At 41.9% G+C, this 16,691-nt stretch overlaps 1 protein-coding gene and 1 non-coding gene across 9 annotated transcripts in view; one reads left to right on the top strand and one right to left on the bottom strand.

Moving 5' to 3' along the window:
- Window positions 1-16,691, top strand: part of SYNRG (synergin gamma) — a 92,188-nt gene that overhangs the window by 56,537 nt on the left and 18,960 nt on the right. For 5 of the 8 annotated variants that reach the window (XM_047758654.1, XM_047758653.1, XM_047758658.1 and 2 more), the window contains 3 exons: window positions 3,095-4,042; window positions 13,413-14,006; window positions 16,482-16,645. In XM_047758654.1, the coding sequence (XP_047614610.1) occupies window positions 3,095-4,042; window positions 13,413-14,006; window positions 16,482-16,645 (1,706 nt within the window). The remainder of the gene's footprint in view (window positions 1-3,094; window positions 4,043-13,412; window positions 14,007-16,481; window positions 16,646-16,691) is intronic. The other 3 variants (XM_047758657.1, XM_047758655.1, XM_047758656.1) reach the window with 2 other exon arrangements.
- On the bottom strand, window positions 463-569 carry LOC125115374 (U6 spliceosomal RNA). The gene has a single exon (XR_007132082.1). It is a non-coding gene; the product is annotated as a U6 spliceosomal RNA (small nuclear RNA).

Genomic DNA, 16,691 nt, shown 5'->3' with positions numbered 1-16,691 from the left:
CAGTTTAAACCATAAGTTAAAATAGATGAGGAAAGCATACACACTCACACACACATAAAGAAATGACACTTATTGAAGTTTTCTCAAAAAGTGATTTCTTTTGAAATGTTTTTAGGGCCTCAAAAGTAGCAATTAGGGAAGCTTATGAGGACTCAGAAGTCGGCTAAGAAGCTACCCATGAACTCTAATATATGCTTAATGTACCTTTTCATTATAAACGAGCTTCCAGTGACTGCAGCTAATCTGTTTGTCCCCAAATGCCCTTTGTTTTTGAACTTGTAAACCCACCCATTTTTATTTCTTTTTAACCCTTTCGCTCAGCTTACATTTCTAATGGAAACCTTTATAATTCACCAGTAAGTTTAGTTTGCTGTGACTTTTTTTCCAAACAATAAAGAAAAACTTGTCAATTTCACAGATTTTTTTTTTGTCTTTTTGCTATTTCTTGGGCCGCTCCCGCGGAAAAATATGGAATGCTTCACGAATTTGCGTGTCATCCTTGCGCAGGGGCCATGCTAATCTTCTCTGTATCGTTCCAATTTTAGTATATGTGCTGCCGAAGCGAGCACTCAATTTCACAGATATTTTAAAGCAGCACATCAAAAATTTAGACTGTGGAGTTCCTGTTGTGGCGCAGTGGTTAACGAATCCGACTAGGAACCATGAGGTTGCGGGTTCGATCCCTGGCCTTGCTCAGTGGGTCGAGGATCCGGCATTGCTGTGGCTCTGGTGTAGGCCGCTGGCTACGGCTCCAATTCGACCCCTAGCCTGGGAACCTCCATATGCCTCGGGAGTGGCCCTAAAAAAGGCAAAAAGACCAAAAAAAATTTTTTTTCAATTAGACTGTGACAAAATTGGCTGCTTATTACCTTTTTATTTACAAAAATAATACAAATATTATCAATGATATGCTTGCCTAAAATTTTAGGGCAATTTTTAAAGTTTTATATCTGCTTCTCCTGTCGGTTTGTGAAATTGACTTTTGTTTTATTAGTGGTTTATGTAAAAACATAAAAAAAATTCTGAATCCTGTTCCTTTTTCTAAAATTTCCCTAATAATATTAAATAGATCTCTCTGCACTAGTAAATTTGGCTGGTGAATTGGTTAAGCATCTGAGCAAGGCCAGGGATCAAACCCGCAACCTCATGTTTCCTAGTCAGATTGGTTAACCACTATGACACGACGGGAACTCCCTCAGTTATTTTCTATACTTTTTTCATATGATAAATCAAAGTGTATATCATATTACAAGCACAATATAAAGTCTGTATTATTTTAATGACAATTTAAAGAATTATATTTTGATTTTAAATACATGTTTATGGAGTTCCCTTCATGGCTCAGTGGTTAACGAACCCAATTAGGATCCATGAAGATGCAGGTTCAGTCCCTGGCCTGGCTCAGTGGCTTAAGGATCCGGCATTGCGGTGAACTGTGGTGTAGGTTGCAGACACAGCTCGAATCCCAGATTGCTGTGGCTGTGGTGTAGGCTGCCATCTGTAGCTCTGATTTGACTCCTAACCTGGGAACTTCCTTAAGCCGCATATGTAGCAAAAAATAAATAAATGAACACATGTTTATAGTTCATATGCTTCTGTATCTCATTTTTAGGAAAAAATAGAATTTTTAAAATGGATGAAGAATTAAAGCTTGTATTTAAATTTATAACTCTCCAGAAATGGCACTCATTTTTAAATAATAAGTGATGTTGGTATAGCTTTATTTATATTTATCTCTGGTGTTCATTACTAGTGGATTTTGTTGTTGTTGTTCTTTTTAGGGCTGCACCTGAGGCATATGGAGGTTCCCAGGCTAGGGATCTAATTGGAGATGTGGCCGCCGGCCTGTGCCACAGCAACACCAGATCCGAGCCGCATCTGTGACGTACACCACAGCTCTCAGCAACACCGATCCTTAACGCACTGAGTGAGGCCAGGGATTGAACCTGCATCCTCATGGATACTAGTCAGATTCGTTTTCTGCTAAGCCACAATGGAAATGCCAACCTAATGGATTTTATGGAACTATTAGATGACTATTTTATGAAACTTTAGGCACTGTTAGAAAACTGAGATCATCTGCATCCTACCTCATACCTATAAGTGATGACATTACTATGATAATAAAGAAGAGAAACTCTATTAAGATCCATGGGTCCAGATTTTTATCAGTATCTTAACTGCATTTCTTTGTTGATGAGAAATACCTTGGTACCTATTTTCTCTAACTTAAAAAATAATAATAATAAAAATTCTGTCAGTAATCCCATCCTCAGAGTAGCACAATATAAACTAAAGGTTAAAATCAGTTCTTGAAATTTTTAATAATGGAATTGGTATTCAAATCCCTTTTAGTTTTAATAAATAAGTACTGATTGGTACAGTGTGATGGCCGATTTTAAGAAAAGCCCAAGTACTCATGGATTTTTTTGATAAGATTCTTCTTAGTTGTTGGAGAGTATGATGAGAAACTATAATGTGCCCTTAGCAAAAATGCATTGCAAATAAGTAGCTGCTTTTTCAAAAATTTTCATCAGAGTTCTTCAAATTAATGCCTCCATACATTTAAGCAAAATCACATAGTGTCTAACCATGTGCTCTAAGTGCCTAGTTGAATAGAATACTATACATCCTAAATGCTACATGTGGGATTTCTCATAATATTTCATTGGTACCTATGATTTTTTTTTTCTGGTTGATCACAACATAGCACATTTTATCTTTAAAGGGCCACTATTTTAATATGCCTCTCTTCATGAACCTTCAGCTCCTATTTCTCATTCTTCCATATGCTTGGCTGGCTAGGCATAATGAAAAAAGTCCTGAGAGCAATGCTTTTGGCTAGCTGGAAGCTCTGGCACCAACAGACATCTCACACTGAAATGAGCAAATGAAAGCGATACCGTTAGGCGCACTTAGTTTGATTTGTATTTATTCAAATAACGAAAGGATATTTGATAGGGACATTATTAGACTATGGTTAAATAACTTCAGGCCAGTGAAGGAAAGGTCTGTAATGTGCTTATAATTTAATCTGCTTTGCATTATATGCTTTTCAGCTCAGCGGTTTTCTTTGTTTGTTTTTTTCTTTCAGGGGAAAACTTTGCAGAATTCAGATCTGCAGGAACTGATGATGGTTTCACCGATTTTAAAACTGCCGATAGTATCTCACCACTAGAGCCACCCACAAAAGACAAAACTTTTCCAGCAGCCTTCCCCTCAGGAGCTATCCAACAGAAACCACAGACCCAAGTGAAAAATCCTCTGAACTTAGCAGACCTAGACATGTTCTCCTCAGTTACCTCCAGCAGCGAGAAACCATTGTCCTTTTCAACTGCATTTAGTGCATCAAAATCCGTTTCCACACGACCCCAGCCAGCAGTTTCTGCTGCAACTATGACAGCATTGGCATCAACTAAAACTTCTAGTTTGGCTGATGATTTTGGAGACTTCAACCTTTTTGGAGAATATTCTAGTCCAGCATCTACTGGGGAGCAGGATGACTTTGCAGATTTTATGGCTTTCAGTAATAGTTCTCTTTCCTCTGAGCAGAAGTCAGATGACAAATATGAGGCCCTTAAAGAGGAATCTAGTCCTGTCTCTCTAACCAGCAGTGCGAGCAGCACCGGGAAGAGTGGACAGAACTCAGCTGCCATGTCCACCAAATACGATGTCTTCAAACAGCTCTCTCTGGAAGGACCGGGACTAGGTGTTGAAGAGCTGAAAGAGAACACTCCTTCAGGAAAGAGCGATGATGACTTTGCTGACTTCCACTCCAGCAAATTGTCCTCCATGAACTCGGACAAATCCCTGGGAGAGAAAGCAGTGGCTTTCAGACACACCAAAGAAGATTCAGCTTCGGTGAAGTCCCTGGATCTCCCTTCCATCGGGGGCAGCAGCGTCGGCAAGGAGGACTCTGAAGATGCGCTCTCTGTTCAGTTTGACATGAAACTTGCTGATGTGGGAGGCGATCTTAAGCATGTCATGTCTGATAGCTCTTTGGATTTGCCAACAGTTAGTGGCCAGCATCCTCCTGCTGCAGGTGAGGAATTGGTGAGATTGCTCTGGTGATGGTGATGTAGATTTCACAGGTGGTTCTGTGGGTGTTAACTGAGTAAGGCTCTGGCTCCTCCCCTTTACGAAGGTCAAATAATTAACCTCTTCCTTGCCAGTCCCCTTAAAGCAGTGTTAAATTTGAGTCTATGGATACTTGGCTATATGGAGACCATACATACTGTGGAACTCAGATTGGATGGCTAAAATATTTTTACGTTTGAAATCGAACACCACCTTGGTCTTAGAGGCACATCAAAACCCATTGCTCAACGAACGCCACATTGCCAGACATTTTGTAAGGATTTTTGCGGTGTCGGTGATATTCCTCCATGTCTGTGAGTGAGGTCAGTGTGTCCTTCTTTTTTCTTCTCTTGGGTATATTTGGCTGCTGCCAATAGACTATCTGGTTTGGTTTGCAGGAACTGACTCTTGTTAAGCCAAGAAAGTAAACTGTCTAGCCAGTTGTCCTCCTGTTTGCCACGTCCCTACAAGAGAAGAAGAGGGAGAGAGCTTGTGCGTGCGGGCCCCGCGAGCCCGGTCCGGCAAGGAGGAGGGCCTGTGTTGTTGATGGAATTCAGGCACGGTTTTCAGTGTTAACTCCATTACTGAAGTATTAGATGGTAACAAACTTGTAGATGGTAGACTAGGGTAATTACTAACTTTCTCATAAAATGTTGGGAAACATCTTAGAAGGGAGCCCTCTTAAAAGTCCGTAATGGATTGACATGTAGCAGTATAGTCTCTAGTCCAACTTCCTGTCAGAAAAAACTAGACTCCCAAGTGTCCTAGTTTTTACTTTGTTTTGTTCTCAGATATGTATATAGAAAGATAAACCTATTTTGTGGCCTTTAATAATGAGAAATATCTCAGCATTATTGTACTCTTCCAGAAAATGCATTACGCGTGTGAAGGGTTTGCTGTCATTTAGCTGGCGAGGGACGTGTACGTCACGCCCACGTGTACAGACGCAGGCAGAAATCGTGAAGCGTGATGGCTTTTGCATCCATCACGTTGGTAAGACAGAAAACAAAATGCCTCCATCCCCGGGCGATGGAAGTGTTGGAGGTCTTCAAGGGGGCGCTGGATCAGGAGCATGGTATTGGGGGAGTGGTGAGCTCCACGGGCTGCTTCTGAGGCCTTGGCCAAGTGCAGTGGGCTGGCCGCAGGGCTCCTGGGGCCCCTGCCTGTCCACTTCTTTTTTTTTTTTCTTTCCCCCCACACTTTTCTTCAGATGTTTTCTTGTTATTTTGCTGCTGTTTGTTTGCTAGAGTGATTTTTGTTGCTCTTTTTTGTATGAGCTGCTTGAGCTCACAGCAGTTGATTGCAAAATGCTCCATTTTCTGAACAATAACACTGGCTTTTTATTTAGTAGTCTCATCACATGTATACTAGCCTTTTTGGACTCTGAAGAAGTTGTTAATTAGAAGCTATTTTTCTGAAAGTGAATCTATATTCTTTCACAGTGCCAAGCTAGATGTCTTTATGAGAGAGTCAAATCTGGGTTTGGGTTGTATTTTTCTTTTCTTCCCCCCCCCCCCCCATTCATGGGTGGGAGGGTGGTTGGTTGGTTTTGTGACTGAGCTTGTTCTAATTGATCTGTTAAAATAATCTTCTGTGCTCATGTCCTTTTATGTATGTTTGGAACATTCCCAGCTTGGAACCTGTAATGTTCAAACCAAGTTTCTTCAGTTTGAGGATACTGACAAGAGCAGATTTGTTCCCTGCCTTTGATCTGTAAACCTCCCCTCTGAAAGGAGCAGTATCCCTTTAGAGTGGTTGTTAAAAGGGGTTGATGTCTGACCAATGAGCTATATTGTTCCTGAGCAACACTGCTGTGTAAAAACTGTATTGGAGAGGGTAAAACGGCAGGGGCTTCTCCAGCACAATTTGGCTTTACTTTATCCTCATGTCAACTGCAGTATCTCTTGCTCTCTTAGTTTGATGGTTAAGGTACTTGTTGTTGGAAAAATAAGATGGGGGCTGATGAAGAGAGAATAAAACCCAGAAGATGGTTATCTCTGGACCTTGATCTTGTCTGGAAACCCTAACTTAACTCTGAAGGGGATACTGTCTCTTTTAATTCTCGCCTTGTATGAAAGGTAGATAATACTAATAACATTGCTTGATTTCTCTGCATATTATTACATTTAACCCTTTGAGCCCTTGCTGCATATAATTTCAACTAGGCTGCATTTGTCCCCCCAAGTAAATTGAATCTCTCAGCACTGAAGCATCTTGATGTGCAGTCATTAAGATCATCTGGTTTTGTTGGCAGCAAGAGCTGACCCTCATTTGTGATACTCAAAGGGTTAGCAAGACTTCTGTAGCTACTTGCCTACCTACCTACCTGTAAAGTAGCTTCTTCTTTGACATTGAAAATCTTTGTATTTTAATCAGAGCCTATCATTATTTTTTTGGCTGCTTTTCTGATGTCCTTTTTTCAATTTAGACATTTTCTGTGTGAATGTGCCTTTTCAAACTTGCTTTGGTATATTCCTCTGCAAATACTGATCTGCATGCTTATTCTGATGACTTTTTTTTCCAGCTCTTCTGTACCACTCTCTTTTGTGATCTGTAAGTCCTATGTTAATAAATAATTCTTTGGCATATTTTGAAAGTGTGGGGATGTGTGTAATTTGTACTTTTCCAGGTTTAGACCAAAGAAATCCCTGGTCTACATCAAGCTTAAACCCTCCTGTGATCAGAGGGTGTTTTTTTCCTTTTTGTTTATTTCGTTTTCTCAAACTCTTTTCTCCTAAGAAAGTATTGGTACATTTTAGCCTTTTCCCCTCCTAGTTCCACTGATTCTAAATTTTTAACATGGCACTGGATTACAATTTCAAAAAAAAAAAAAAAAGTGTAAACCTTACACTACGTTACGTAATAGCGAGGGAGAAATTTTAGGCCTTTCTTCTAGTGGTGAACCTCATTAGTGAACATCTCCGAGCCTCTCCCCTGGGAGTCACGCCACGAGGAGAGGGGAAGAACTAAGAGTTTAGTGTTGGGGAAAGAGGGTCGCTTGTGTTACTAACTAGGTATCTGTTAAGATTAGTTTAAACGATCACATGGTGTTGAGATGGGCTTCTGAGCAGAGTAGACATAAACTGACTTTAGATTGATAATCTCTGTCATGGGAAGTGTTCAGTGTTCATACTAGGAAGTCTTCAAGGCTGCACTGGGTTGGAGTTGGAGGTCAGGTACTCCACCCTCTAATTGTAGAGCTGTTGCCTGTCCAACCTCAGAAGGTATTAGGACGCCACCCTCCGTCTTTTTAACTTAGTCCGTAAAGCAAAGTTCTTCAAACAGTTTTAGGGAATGTCTCAGGCAGAGTAGGCTTTAAACTCTTCATTTTTAAGAAAACAATTTTAGAAGGAACCACAAAAGTTAGCAACAAGAGGGGCCAAATTTGGAATTTAGTTTCCAGTGTAGAGTCTGATAATAGTGAAAAACCTTGGGAATAAACACTATTGTTTTTCAGATCAGAAACCCAAGACCAACTTAAAAACAAAGAGAACCTTGGGGGAAAAGGTTGTTTCCATGGTACAATTTTTTTTTTCTTATGTTTTGAAGCTTTCATTGTTCCTTCTTTTTAAAAATTTGAGGCAGAAAGGAAATTAAACCATTGAAGGTGAGGATATTAAATAGGATTTCTGAGCGATTACTTGCAATATCTGAAATATGCCATTTGAGGTGGAAAAAAATGCATATTAGGGTTTAGATTAACTCTTAGAAAATCTAGGTCTGCCATTCAAACTGTCGTCTTTTCCAGAGCATAATGCTTTAGAATGTTGAATAGTATTTGGTTTCCAGAACCTGGTATAAACGTATGATGTTGTAATGAGAAGGTACACTAACTCATTTGGGAGAAAGATATTTTGGTGTAGCCTCTAATAATACCAGTTGCCCTCCATCTGGGATTTTCTGGTTCCATGTATAGGACCAGTCCTGTAGTGGCTTTGACTAAGGAATTTCTTTGTCAGTGGAATTATCTTGTGCTGGGTTGGTGCCTCTGGGACTATTTTAACTCCCTTCTTCATGTGAGCAGGGTGCAAGAAATGACAATGGAGTTGTGCATAAAATGTAATCCCATTCACAAATTGAGCGGTTAGTGTTTCCAGAGTGAGATCATTTTTAGGGAGGCAGTTTTAATAATACAAATAATAATATAAACTTGCCATCAAGACTTGAAGAACCTTAAGTCTTTAGGTTCCAACAAACAAATACTGTTTTGTTTATCCCCGTGCCAAGTTAAAGTAAGATATGGTTGGTGCCTAATTTCACACAGCAGTACCAGAGAAATTATGCAAATGTATTTACATTTTACAGTCTATTTTTCACATTAAAATCCCTGCTGATTTTTAAAAGTAGCTCATCAACGTGAAGAGGATACTGGTAATGTCAAAGCAGCTGAGCTAAATCCTAAAATAACTCAAAGAATCAAACTGTTTATGTTTTTTAAAGTGCTGCTTCCAGGTTTGTTTTTCCATCAGTTGAGTACTTTTGATAAATGGTTCTGGAGAATGTCGGCCCGGGAGCTGTATAGGGTGATGTGTTTATAGTGTCATATAAATAAGAGGGTCTCCTGGGTGCTGCCCTCCCCCCTTGCATGGCCCAAAGCCTCCAGTTGTAATTGACATCTTCTGTGCTCATTCGAAGGTTTTTTGATGAGCTTTTTTAATGATGGCCACAAGCAATCCCACTGCAGATCTTGACACTATTCCTTGGCCTTCCAGCCTCCTCTGACTGCAAATATCCACAGGATTGCCACCTTTCTTTATGGAACTTAAAGCACTGACCCCAAAACCCACAGATATTTACCAATAGCCTGCCCAGCATTTAAACTGTAGATTTAATACAAATCTATCAAGTCAGTACAAATGAAGAATGGGGGGGGTTCTATGCAGATTGGAAAACACTAGAAGGCTATTATACAGCAGCATTTTATGGCCTTTCATGTTACGCTGTGGTCACTTTCATTCCTGTTTTCTTCAACAACACTTATCAGAGTGTTTGACCCTTAGAGGACACAGTTGGACCAGGTTCTGTAGTTACTAGAGAATGTGAGTATGCTGAACTCAGAAGGTAGCATAAGGCCAGGAATGGAAAGACATCCAAGTGTATAAATATTTCATGATTTGCTTTGGTAAATGGAGTTTGGATTAAATCGGTATTGGAAATTAAAAGCTCTTTGGTCACTTTAGTCTGATGACCATTTGTATTGCTATATAAAACACTAGGGAATAGCGGAATTTGCACGGGTACCTCTTTTTTTCTTAACTCCTTTCTCAAAAGCCAGTAACTCTTAAATCACCTGGGCATATGCTAACAGCTTTAGAAAATGTCCATGGCAATCAGTATGGCCTTCTGTGTCCTCTTGTGGCAGCTCACATTCTTTGTTCCAGGAAATACCTTGTTTTCGTGTACAATGGATTACGAAGGGATTTGAGTTGAGGTTTCTGGAAGAGACTGATAGATTTCTTGCTTATGCTGGCACGTGACCCCATGTCCTGATTTGAGACCCATGACGGAAAGCATATTGTATAGTTTATTCTTTTGGCCTCAGTAATAGGACATTGCTGGTTGCAAACAAATACATACATTAAAGCACACATTTTGACATACCATCAGTGTGCGATTGCAGTTCAACCTAGCACAGCCGAAGAGTTATCCAGTAGAATTGGAAATTTGATGGTGATTCTCTGTTCCTTTTATTGCATCCATTCCGTTTTCCTTTTTCTCTTGCAATTTTCAGAATTCAGCTATCAAATTGAAAACCCACCTACAAAATAAAATGTGGGTAATTCCATGTTATTTTTCCAGACAGAGCTTCTGTTACTCTTACTGTAGTTCCTGTAGAATCTTCGATATTTTTAAGATCATGCAATGCGTAGAAAACAGAACTGTGAACATGGGAAATGAAGCATTTTCTTGATTTAACCTGCCCTCCGTGAACTGATTTACTATCTTTTTCTTAGAAAATGGTTTACTAGTATTCAACATGCCAGAAAATATTACTCTATTTTTATACTGTTTATAAGTGGGAAAGTTTAAGAATACAGTGTTCTCATGTTCCTTTTGCAATAGCAGTGCTTCCTTATGAGTCCAAATGAATTGTACTTCAGTGAATTTTTTTTATACTATATAGCCAATAAATAGGCAAAAGTAAAACTTAAAAAAATCAGCTTTGAAGTTCCCATTGCAGCTCAACTAGTATTCATAAGGATATGGGTTCAATCCCTGGTCTCGCTCGGTGGGTTAAGGATCCAGCATTGCCACAAGCTGCAGTGTAGGTTGCAGATGTAGCTCAAGTCTGGTGTTGCTGTGGCCGTGGCGTAGGCTGGCAACTGCAGCACCAATTTGACCCTAGCCTGGAAACTTCCATATGCCACAGGTGCAGCCCTGAAAAGAAAAAAATTTTTTGAAACTTTTTTTAAAAATCAGTTTTGAGACTTGACTTTCATATATCCTGTATAATTACTCTTTACTTTTTAAAATATAAAATATTTCATTTTTTGTCTTTCCATGTGTGTGGTTCCAAAAGGCAAGAAGTTATGTTTGTCGTTTTTAATAAAACTAAGATTTTTTGAAGACCTGTAGTATTATAAGAATACTTAAAAGCTCTTCAGCTAATGTATTCTCTTATTGAATACAATGACTTTTACCTGATTATATTAAAGTCATTTCTGGGTTTTGTTTTTTTTTTGTTTTTTTGTTTTTTTGTCTTTTTGCTATTTCTTGGGCCGCTCCCTCGGCATATGGAGGTTCCCAGGCTAGGGGTCCAATCGGAGCTGTAGCCACCAGCCTATGCCAGAGCCACAGCAACTCGGGATCCGAGGCGCATCTGCAACCTACACCACAGCTCACGGCAACGCCGGATCCTTAACCCACTGAGCAAGGGCAGGGAGCGAACCCGCAACCTCATGGTTCCTAGTCGGATTCGTTAACCACTGCGCCACGACGGGAACTCCCGTTTGTTTTTTTTAAAACTTTTTTTTTCTTGTTGCATAATTGCACAAAAGGGACTTTTTATTACCATAGCAACCTAGCTGTAATATTTGAACAAGAGCTTAATTTTTATTAAATTTATCTTTGGCCTCTAGGAAAATTGCTACCCTTTTAGTACATGAAATTCTGGGAATGGTTCAAAATATAGCTTCTTCAGAGAGCTTTCTGGTAGGGTCTAATAATAAAAATACTCATGTTGGGAAACATTCTTCTGAATGTACCCCTTGAAGACTCCTCTTGTGTTTAACTGCATCTGCTCCTGATTGAATTTCACCTCACCTGAGTCAGGACACCTGATCCCTTTAAATAGTGAAGAAAGCAAACACGAGCTAGAGACTAGTTTCATTCATTCTAAACTGTACATTTTTCACCTGCATCTTTTTATTCCCTCCCGGTTAGTAGGCTAAACTTGAAGGCTACCATTTGCACTACAGAATTTTAAAAGATATATTGTTCTGTGAAAGTTACCAGCTTTTCACTGGCTGGCATTTTTTTTTATATCTCAGGTTTTCCATTTGTATTCGTTTAATACCCTTTTTTTCCTCAGAGGGTTGAGAGAGAGAGAGATTTGGGGTATACTGTTAGAAGACCATGTCAAGGGCCCCTTCCCTCTCATATAAACTGGGCAGCATTGCTGTGTAAGCGAGACAAAATGAACCTGACCCAGGGTTGGACACCTGTTGACCGAGTTAGGAAAATTTGGGTCCCAGCACTTTTGAGCATTTTCCTTACAAGCCATGTTTGTGGTGTCCGAGAGGGAGTCATATGTTTGGCCATCTTACCTTACATATAATGACTGAAATGAAACTACAAGCCTCTCAGCCAGACTGAAGGGACAGTGCTGCTGGGGAGGTGGCTTCTCAGCACCAGCCTTACGCAGCCTCCCCTGGTTTTGCTTTATGAAAATGAGTGAGCACCTTTCCCTGCTAAGACCGCTAAAATGATGGGCTGACATTTCATTTTTACTTTGAAACAGTTCTATTGTAGGCCTTAAAGCAGCAACTAAATTTGAGGCTAATGGCAACCAATGCTATATAATGATCACCAGGCACTGGCCAGGCCCTTTACACCCGTCATCAGTTAATTTCACAACACAGCCCTTCCAAGTACACCGGCTCTTCTTTTTACAGATAAACAAACCAAGGTTAAGAAGCATTAAATAGCTTGCCTAGGGTCACACAAGGCGTAGGTGGGCATTGAATCGAGGTCTGTCTAAATCAAAAACCTATTCTTTGGGCTGTTTTTCTGCCCCCTCTTAAGTTACTTAAACATATGTTAAGAATGTAAAAGGTATCTTCTGCCCCAGCATTTTGTTCTTTTCCTTTTTTCCTTTCTTTTAAAATGAGAGGATTCCGGAGTTCCCGTCGTGGCGCGGTGGTTAATGAATCCGACTAGGAACCATGAGGTTGCAGGTTCGATCCCTGCCCTTGCTCAGTGGGTTAAGGATCCGGCGTTGCCGTGAGCTGTGGTGTAGGTTACAGACACGGCTCAGATCCTGCGTTGCTGTGGCTCCGGCGTAGGCCGGCGGCTACAGCTCCAATTGGACCCCTAGCCTGGGAACCTCCATGTGCCGTAAGAGCGGCCCAAAGAAATAGCAAAAAGACAAAAAAAAAAAAAGAGGATTACACATAGTTGAAGGAGAACGAGGAGCCCAGGAGCAGCCAGGCCTTTGGTTCTGTTTTTTTAGGAGCTAAAGTAGTTTAGATTGATTTTTCTTTCCTCACACTCCATCACAGCACTAGGACGTCCCTATTGACCAAAATAACAACTCGGTAAGTAACCGCTTCATTAACAGCTCACACTTGGCCTTGCCTGGAGAGAAACTCTTAGTAATTGATTAAAAGTTAGATAACATGATTGTCACTTGAGTTTTGAGAAGCTGTCAACGTTTAATCAGTTTGTCACATAACATTTCATATGGCTATGCAAATGTTAAAAGGAACATTTTCCAGCAAAGTCAAAACAAAAGAGGCTTGTTTTAGGGCAGGGAATGTAGTAAATACATTTTAAAGTTTGTAAGTGAAGGGACAATTTTATTAAATGACTCTATTATTATATCAGTGTATATACGTGGGTGAATGAACCTATCTTTTTCTTGGAATTTTAATATCCAAAGAAAATGGCTCTTGTGTTACTAAATATAAATGCCAACTCAAGGCTATTGTGGGTTTTTAAAGAGCAGATTTTACAGCCCAGCTCCTTTCGGTTGAGTACAAGCTCTAAATTATAGTCAACTCCAGCATCGCATAAAACTAATCGAATACATTAGACCTTGTGCTTCTGCAGAGCTTAGGGCATTGTGCCTAAATCATGAGCTTGCCTCTAATTGTGGGGTCTTACTTCCCTTTCAGATATAGAGGACTTAAAACATGCTGCCTTTGGAACCTGCAGTAGCAATTTGGCAGTGAGCACACTTACGAGCTGTGACTGGTCAGACAGGGATGTTGCCTCTCAGGGCAGAAAACTCTCTCCATTTGTCCTCCCAGCAGGAAGTGGAGCCTCGCCAGCTGCCTCCGTCCTTCAAAAGAAAGAGACGTCCTTCGGCAGTTCTGAAAGCCTCACCGTGACATCCCTCTCCAAAGTCACGACCTTCGCAAGCGAGGACACCCTTCCAGAGGCGACCTTTCCGGCCTTCGCCAATTTTAAAGAGGTGATTCCGCAGACCGGCGAGCAAAAGGAGTATGAAAGCGCGGACTTCAAGGATTTCACCAGACAGGACCTGCCAGCAGCTGAGTGGAGCCAGGAGGCCGCGTGCCCAAGCCCAGCCTCCAGCAGCACTTCCCACGACACCCCCCGAGAGTGTGCCGATGACTTCGGAGAGTTTCAAAGTGAAAAGCCCAAGATCAGCAAGTTTGACTTCCTAGTGGCCAATTCACAAGGCAAAATGAAGTCCAGTGAGGAAATGATCCAAAGCGAGCTGGCAACCTTTGACCTTTCTGTTCAAGGTGAGTGGCTTTCAACGTAGAATTTACAGTTGTGGTTTCTTCCACTGCAGTACTGGATGTTTTTCTTAGGATAGGAAACTGGGGGAGTTCCTGTCGGGGTGCGGGGGAGGCGAATCTGACTAGGAACCATCATGGGATTGTGGGTTCGATCCCTGGCCTTGCTCAGTGGGTTAGGGATCCGGCCCTGCCATGAGCTGTGGTGTAGGTTACAGACACAGCTCGGATCCTGCATTGCTGTGGCTGTGGCGTAGGCCTGCAGCCGTAGCTCCAATTAGACCCCTAGCCTGGGAACCTCCATATGCCATGGGTGCGGCCCTCAAAAGACCAAAAAAAAAAAAAAAGAAAGAAAAGAAGAAACTAGGGCATTCCCTGGTGGCCTAGCAGTTAAGGATCCAGCGTTGTCACTGCTGTGGTGTGGGTTCAGCCCCTGGTCAGGGGACATCCACATACCATGGGCATGGATTTAAAAAAAAGAATAAGTTGGTCCCTGGGTTAGCAGGAAATGGATTTTCCAGTGTTTAAAATCAGAGTCTATGACAGATAACTATTTTTTTAAAAGGTTTACCTTTATGTAAAATAAATAACAAGGACCTACTGTATAGCACAGGGAACTATACTCAATATTTTATAATAACCTATATGAGAAAAGAATCTGAAAAACAATATATATGTAATACGAATTACTTTACTGTACATCTGAAACTAACACATTGTAAATCAACTATACTTCAATTAAAAAGAAAAGAAGTTCCCGTTGTGGCGCAGTGGTTAACGAATCCGATTAGGAACCATGAGGTTTCGGGTTCGGTCCCTGCCCTTGCTTGGTGGGTTAAGGATCCGGCGTTGCCGTGAGCTGTGGTGTAGGTTGCAGACGCGGCTCGGATCCCTCGTTGCTGTGGCTCTGGTGTAGGCCGGTGGCTACGGCTCCGATTCGACCCCTAGCCTGGGAACCTCCATATGCCGAGGGAGGGGCCCAAGAAATAGCTAAAAAGACAAAAAGAAAAAAAAAGAAAAAAAAAGGTTTCCTGAGACTCAACTGAAATTAAACCGTCTCTCTCAGATTCGTGCTTTTGGGGCTAAAAGCAAGCATAGCACACAGTCTCTTGTTCATTTCTTGTTTTGCTTAGAGGTGTACTGTGTTACAGGAGCCAGAAAAATGGTTTGATCCCCTTGTGGGCAAATCGCTCTGCTCTTATTCCCTGGCTACATACTGTATCTTTTAATCCAGAGGCTGCAACATGGTAGCTGGGGATCTAGGTCCGTTCTGCAGACCTGTGTTGATTGTTTGGTTTGTTTTTTGAGTTTGTTTTTTGTTTTTTTGTTTGTCTTTTTGTCTTTTAGGGCCTCACCAGCAGCACATGGAAGTTCCCAGGCTAGGGGTCAAATTGGAGCTGCAGCTGCCGGCCTGCGCCACAGCAACACCAGATCCAAGCCTCATCTGCAACCTACACCACAGCTCATGGCAGTGCCAGATCCTTAACCCACTGAGCAAGGCCAGAGATCAAACCCGCAACCTCATGGATGCTAGTCCAGTTCGCCAACCACTGAGCCACAATGGGAACTCCTGTTTTTTTTTTAATGTGTGAAGCAATCACCAATACATAAAAACCATGACACTTCACAACCTGAATTTCTAATTTTCTTGCAAAGTTGTGGCATCTGGCAGTACCAGGCCTGCATTCCTACCTCCTGACGGTCAGCTGGAGCTGAGTAGTGACAACCCCTCTCACAAATGAGCTGTGCTTGTCCCACTGTCACATTCCCACCACTTCCCTCTCCAGCCGAGCTACTTCACTCGTTTCCTTTGCCTGCCGCTCTCTGAAGGCGTTTGAGTTTGGCCCTTTTGCTTTACTCCTACCCCGACAGAAGGGCTCGTTGATTTCCCTTCGATTGAGAGGTGGAGGAAATCAGTGCAAGTCCCTAGCTAATGACTGGACAAGCAACACGCCTCTTACGCATTGATACTTAGAAAGATGCTTTAGTCCTCCACACTCCAGTAATGCTGTACCTGGAATTATGGAGGAGGAGTTCCCATTGTGGCCCAGCAAACCCACCTAGTGGGTTCAATCCCTGGCCTCGCTCAGTGGGTTAGGGATCCGGTGTTGCCGTGACCGACGGTGAAGGTCGCAGATGCGGCTCCGATCCCTGTGTCACTATAGCTTTAGCATGGGCCAGCGGCTGCAGCTCTAATTCATCCCCTAGCCTGGGAACTTCCATATGCAGAAAAGAAAAAAAGACGGAAGAATTGTCATTGCTCAGAGAAGCAATGGAGAAAATTAAAGGCAGGGAACTCAGCAAGAGAGGACAGGAAAGGGGTCAACATGTAACTTGCCAGACAGTCTGAAGGAGGGGTGTGTTTCCGAACACCCCCAGACGCAAATGTCTAAAGAAGAGGGTGGCCTTGTCCTGGGAGCGCCTCTCCTTGCACGAGGCTGAGCAATCAGAACCTTTGACTGTGCTGTGCACGTCCCCCAGGATCACACAAGAGGAGTCTGAGCCTTGGCGATAAAGAAATAAGCCGTTCTTCTCCTTCCCCGGCTTTGGAGCAACCTTTCAGAGACCGCTCCAACACTCTGAGCGAGAAGCCCGCCCTGCCTGTCATCCGCGACAAGTACAAAGACCTGACAGGGGAGGTGGAGGTGAGCCACTTGTCGTCCCCCGGGGCTAAGCACTGAGGCCCCCCCT

The sequence above is a fragment of the Phacochoerus africanus genome, chromosome 14 (genome assembly GCF_016906955.1).
Source record: "Phacochoerus africanus isolate WHEZ1 chromosome 14, ROS_Pafr_v1, whole genome shotgun sequence".
Taxonomy (NCBI): domain Eukaryota; kingdom Metazoa; phylum Chordata; class Mammalia; order Artiodactyla; family Suidae; genus Phacochoerus; species Phacochoerus africanus.
Note: the sequence above shows the minus strand (reverse complement) of the source record. Positions and strands in the feature narration are given on the sequence as shown.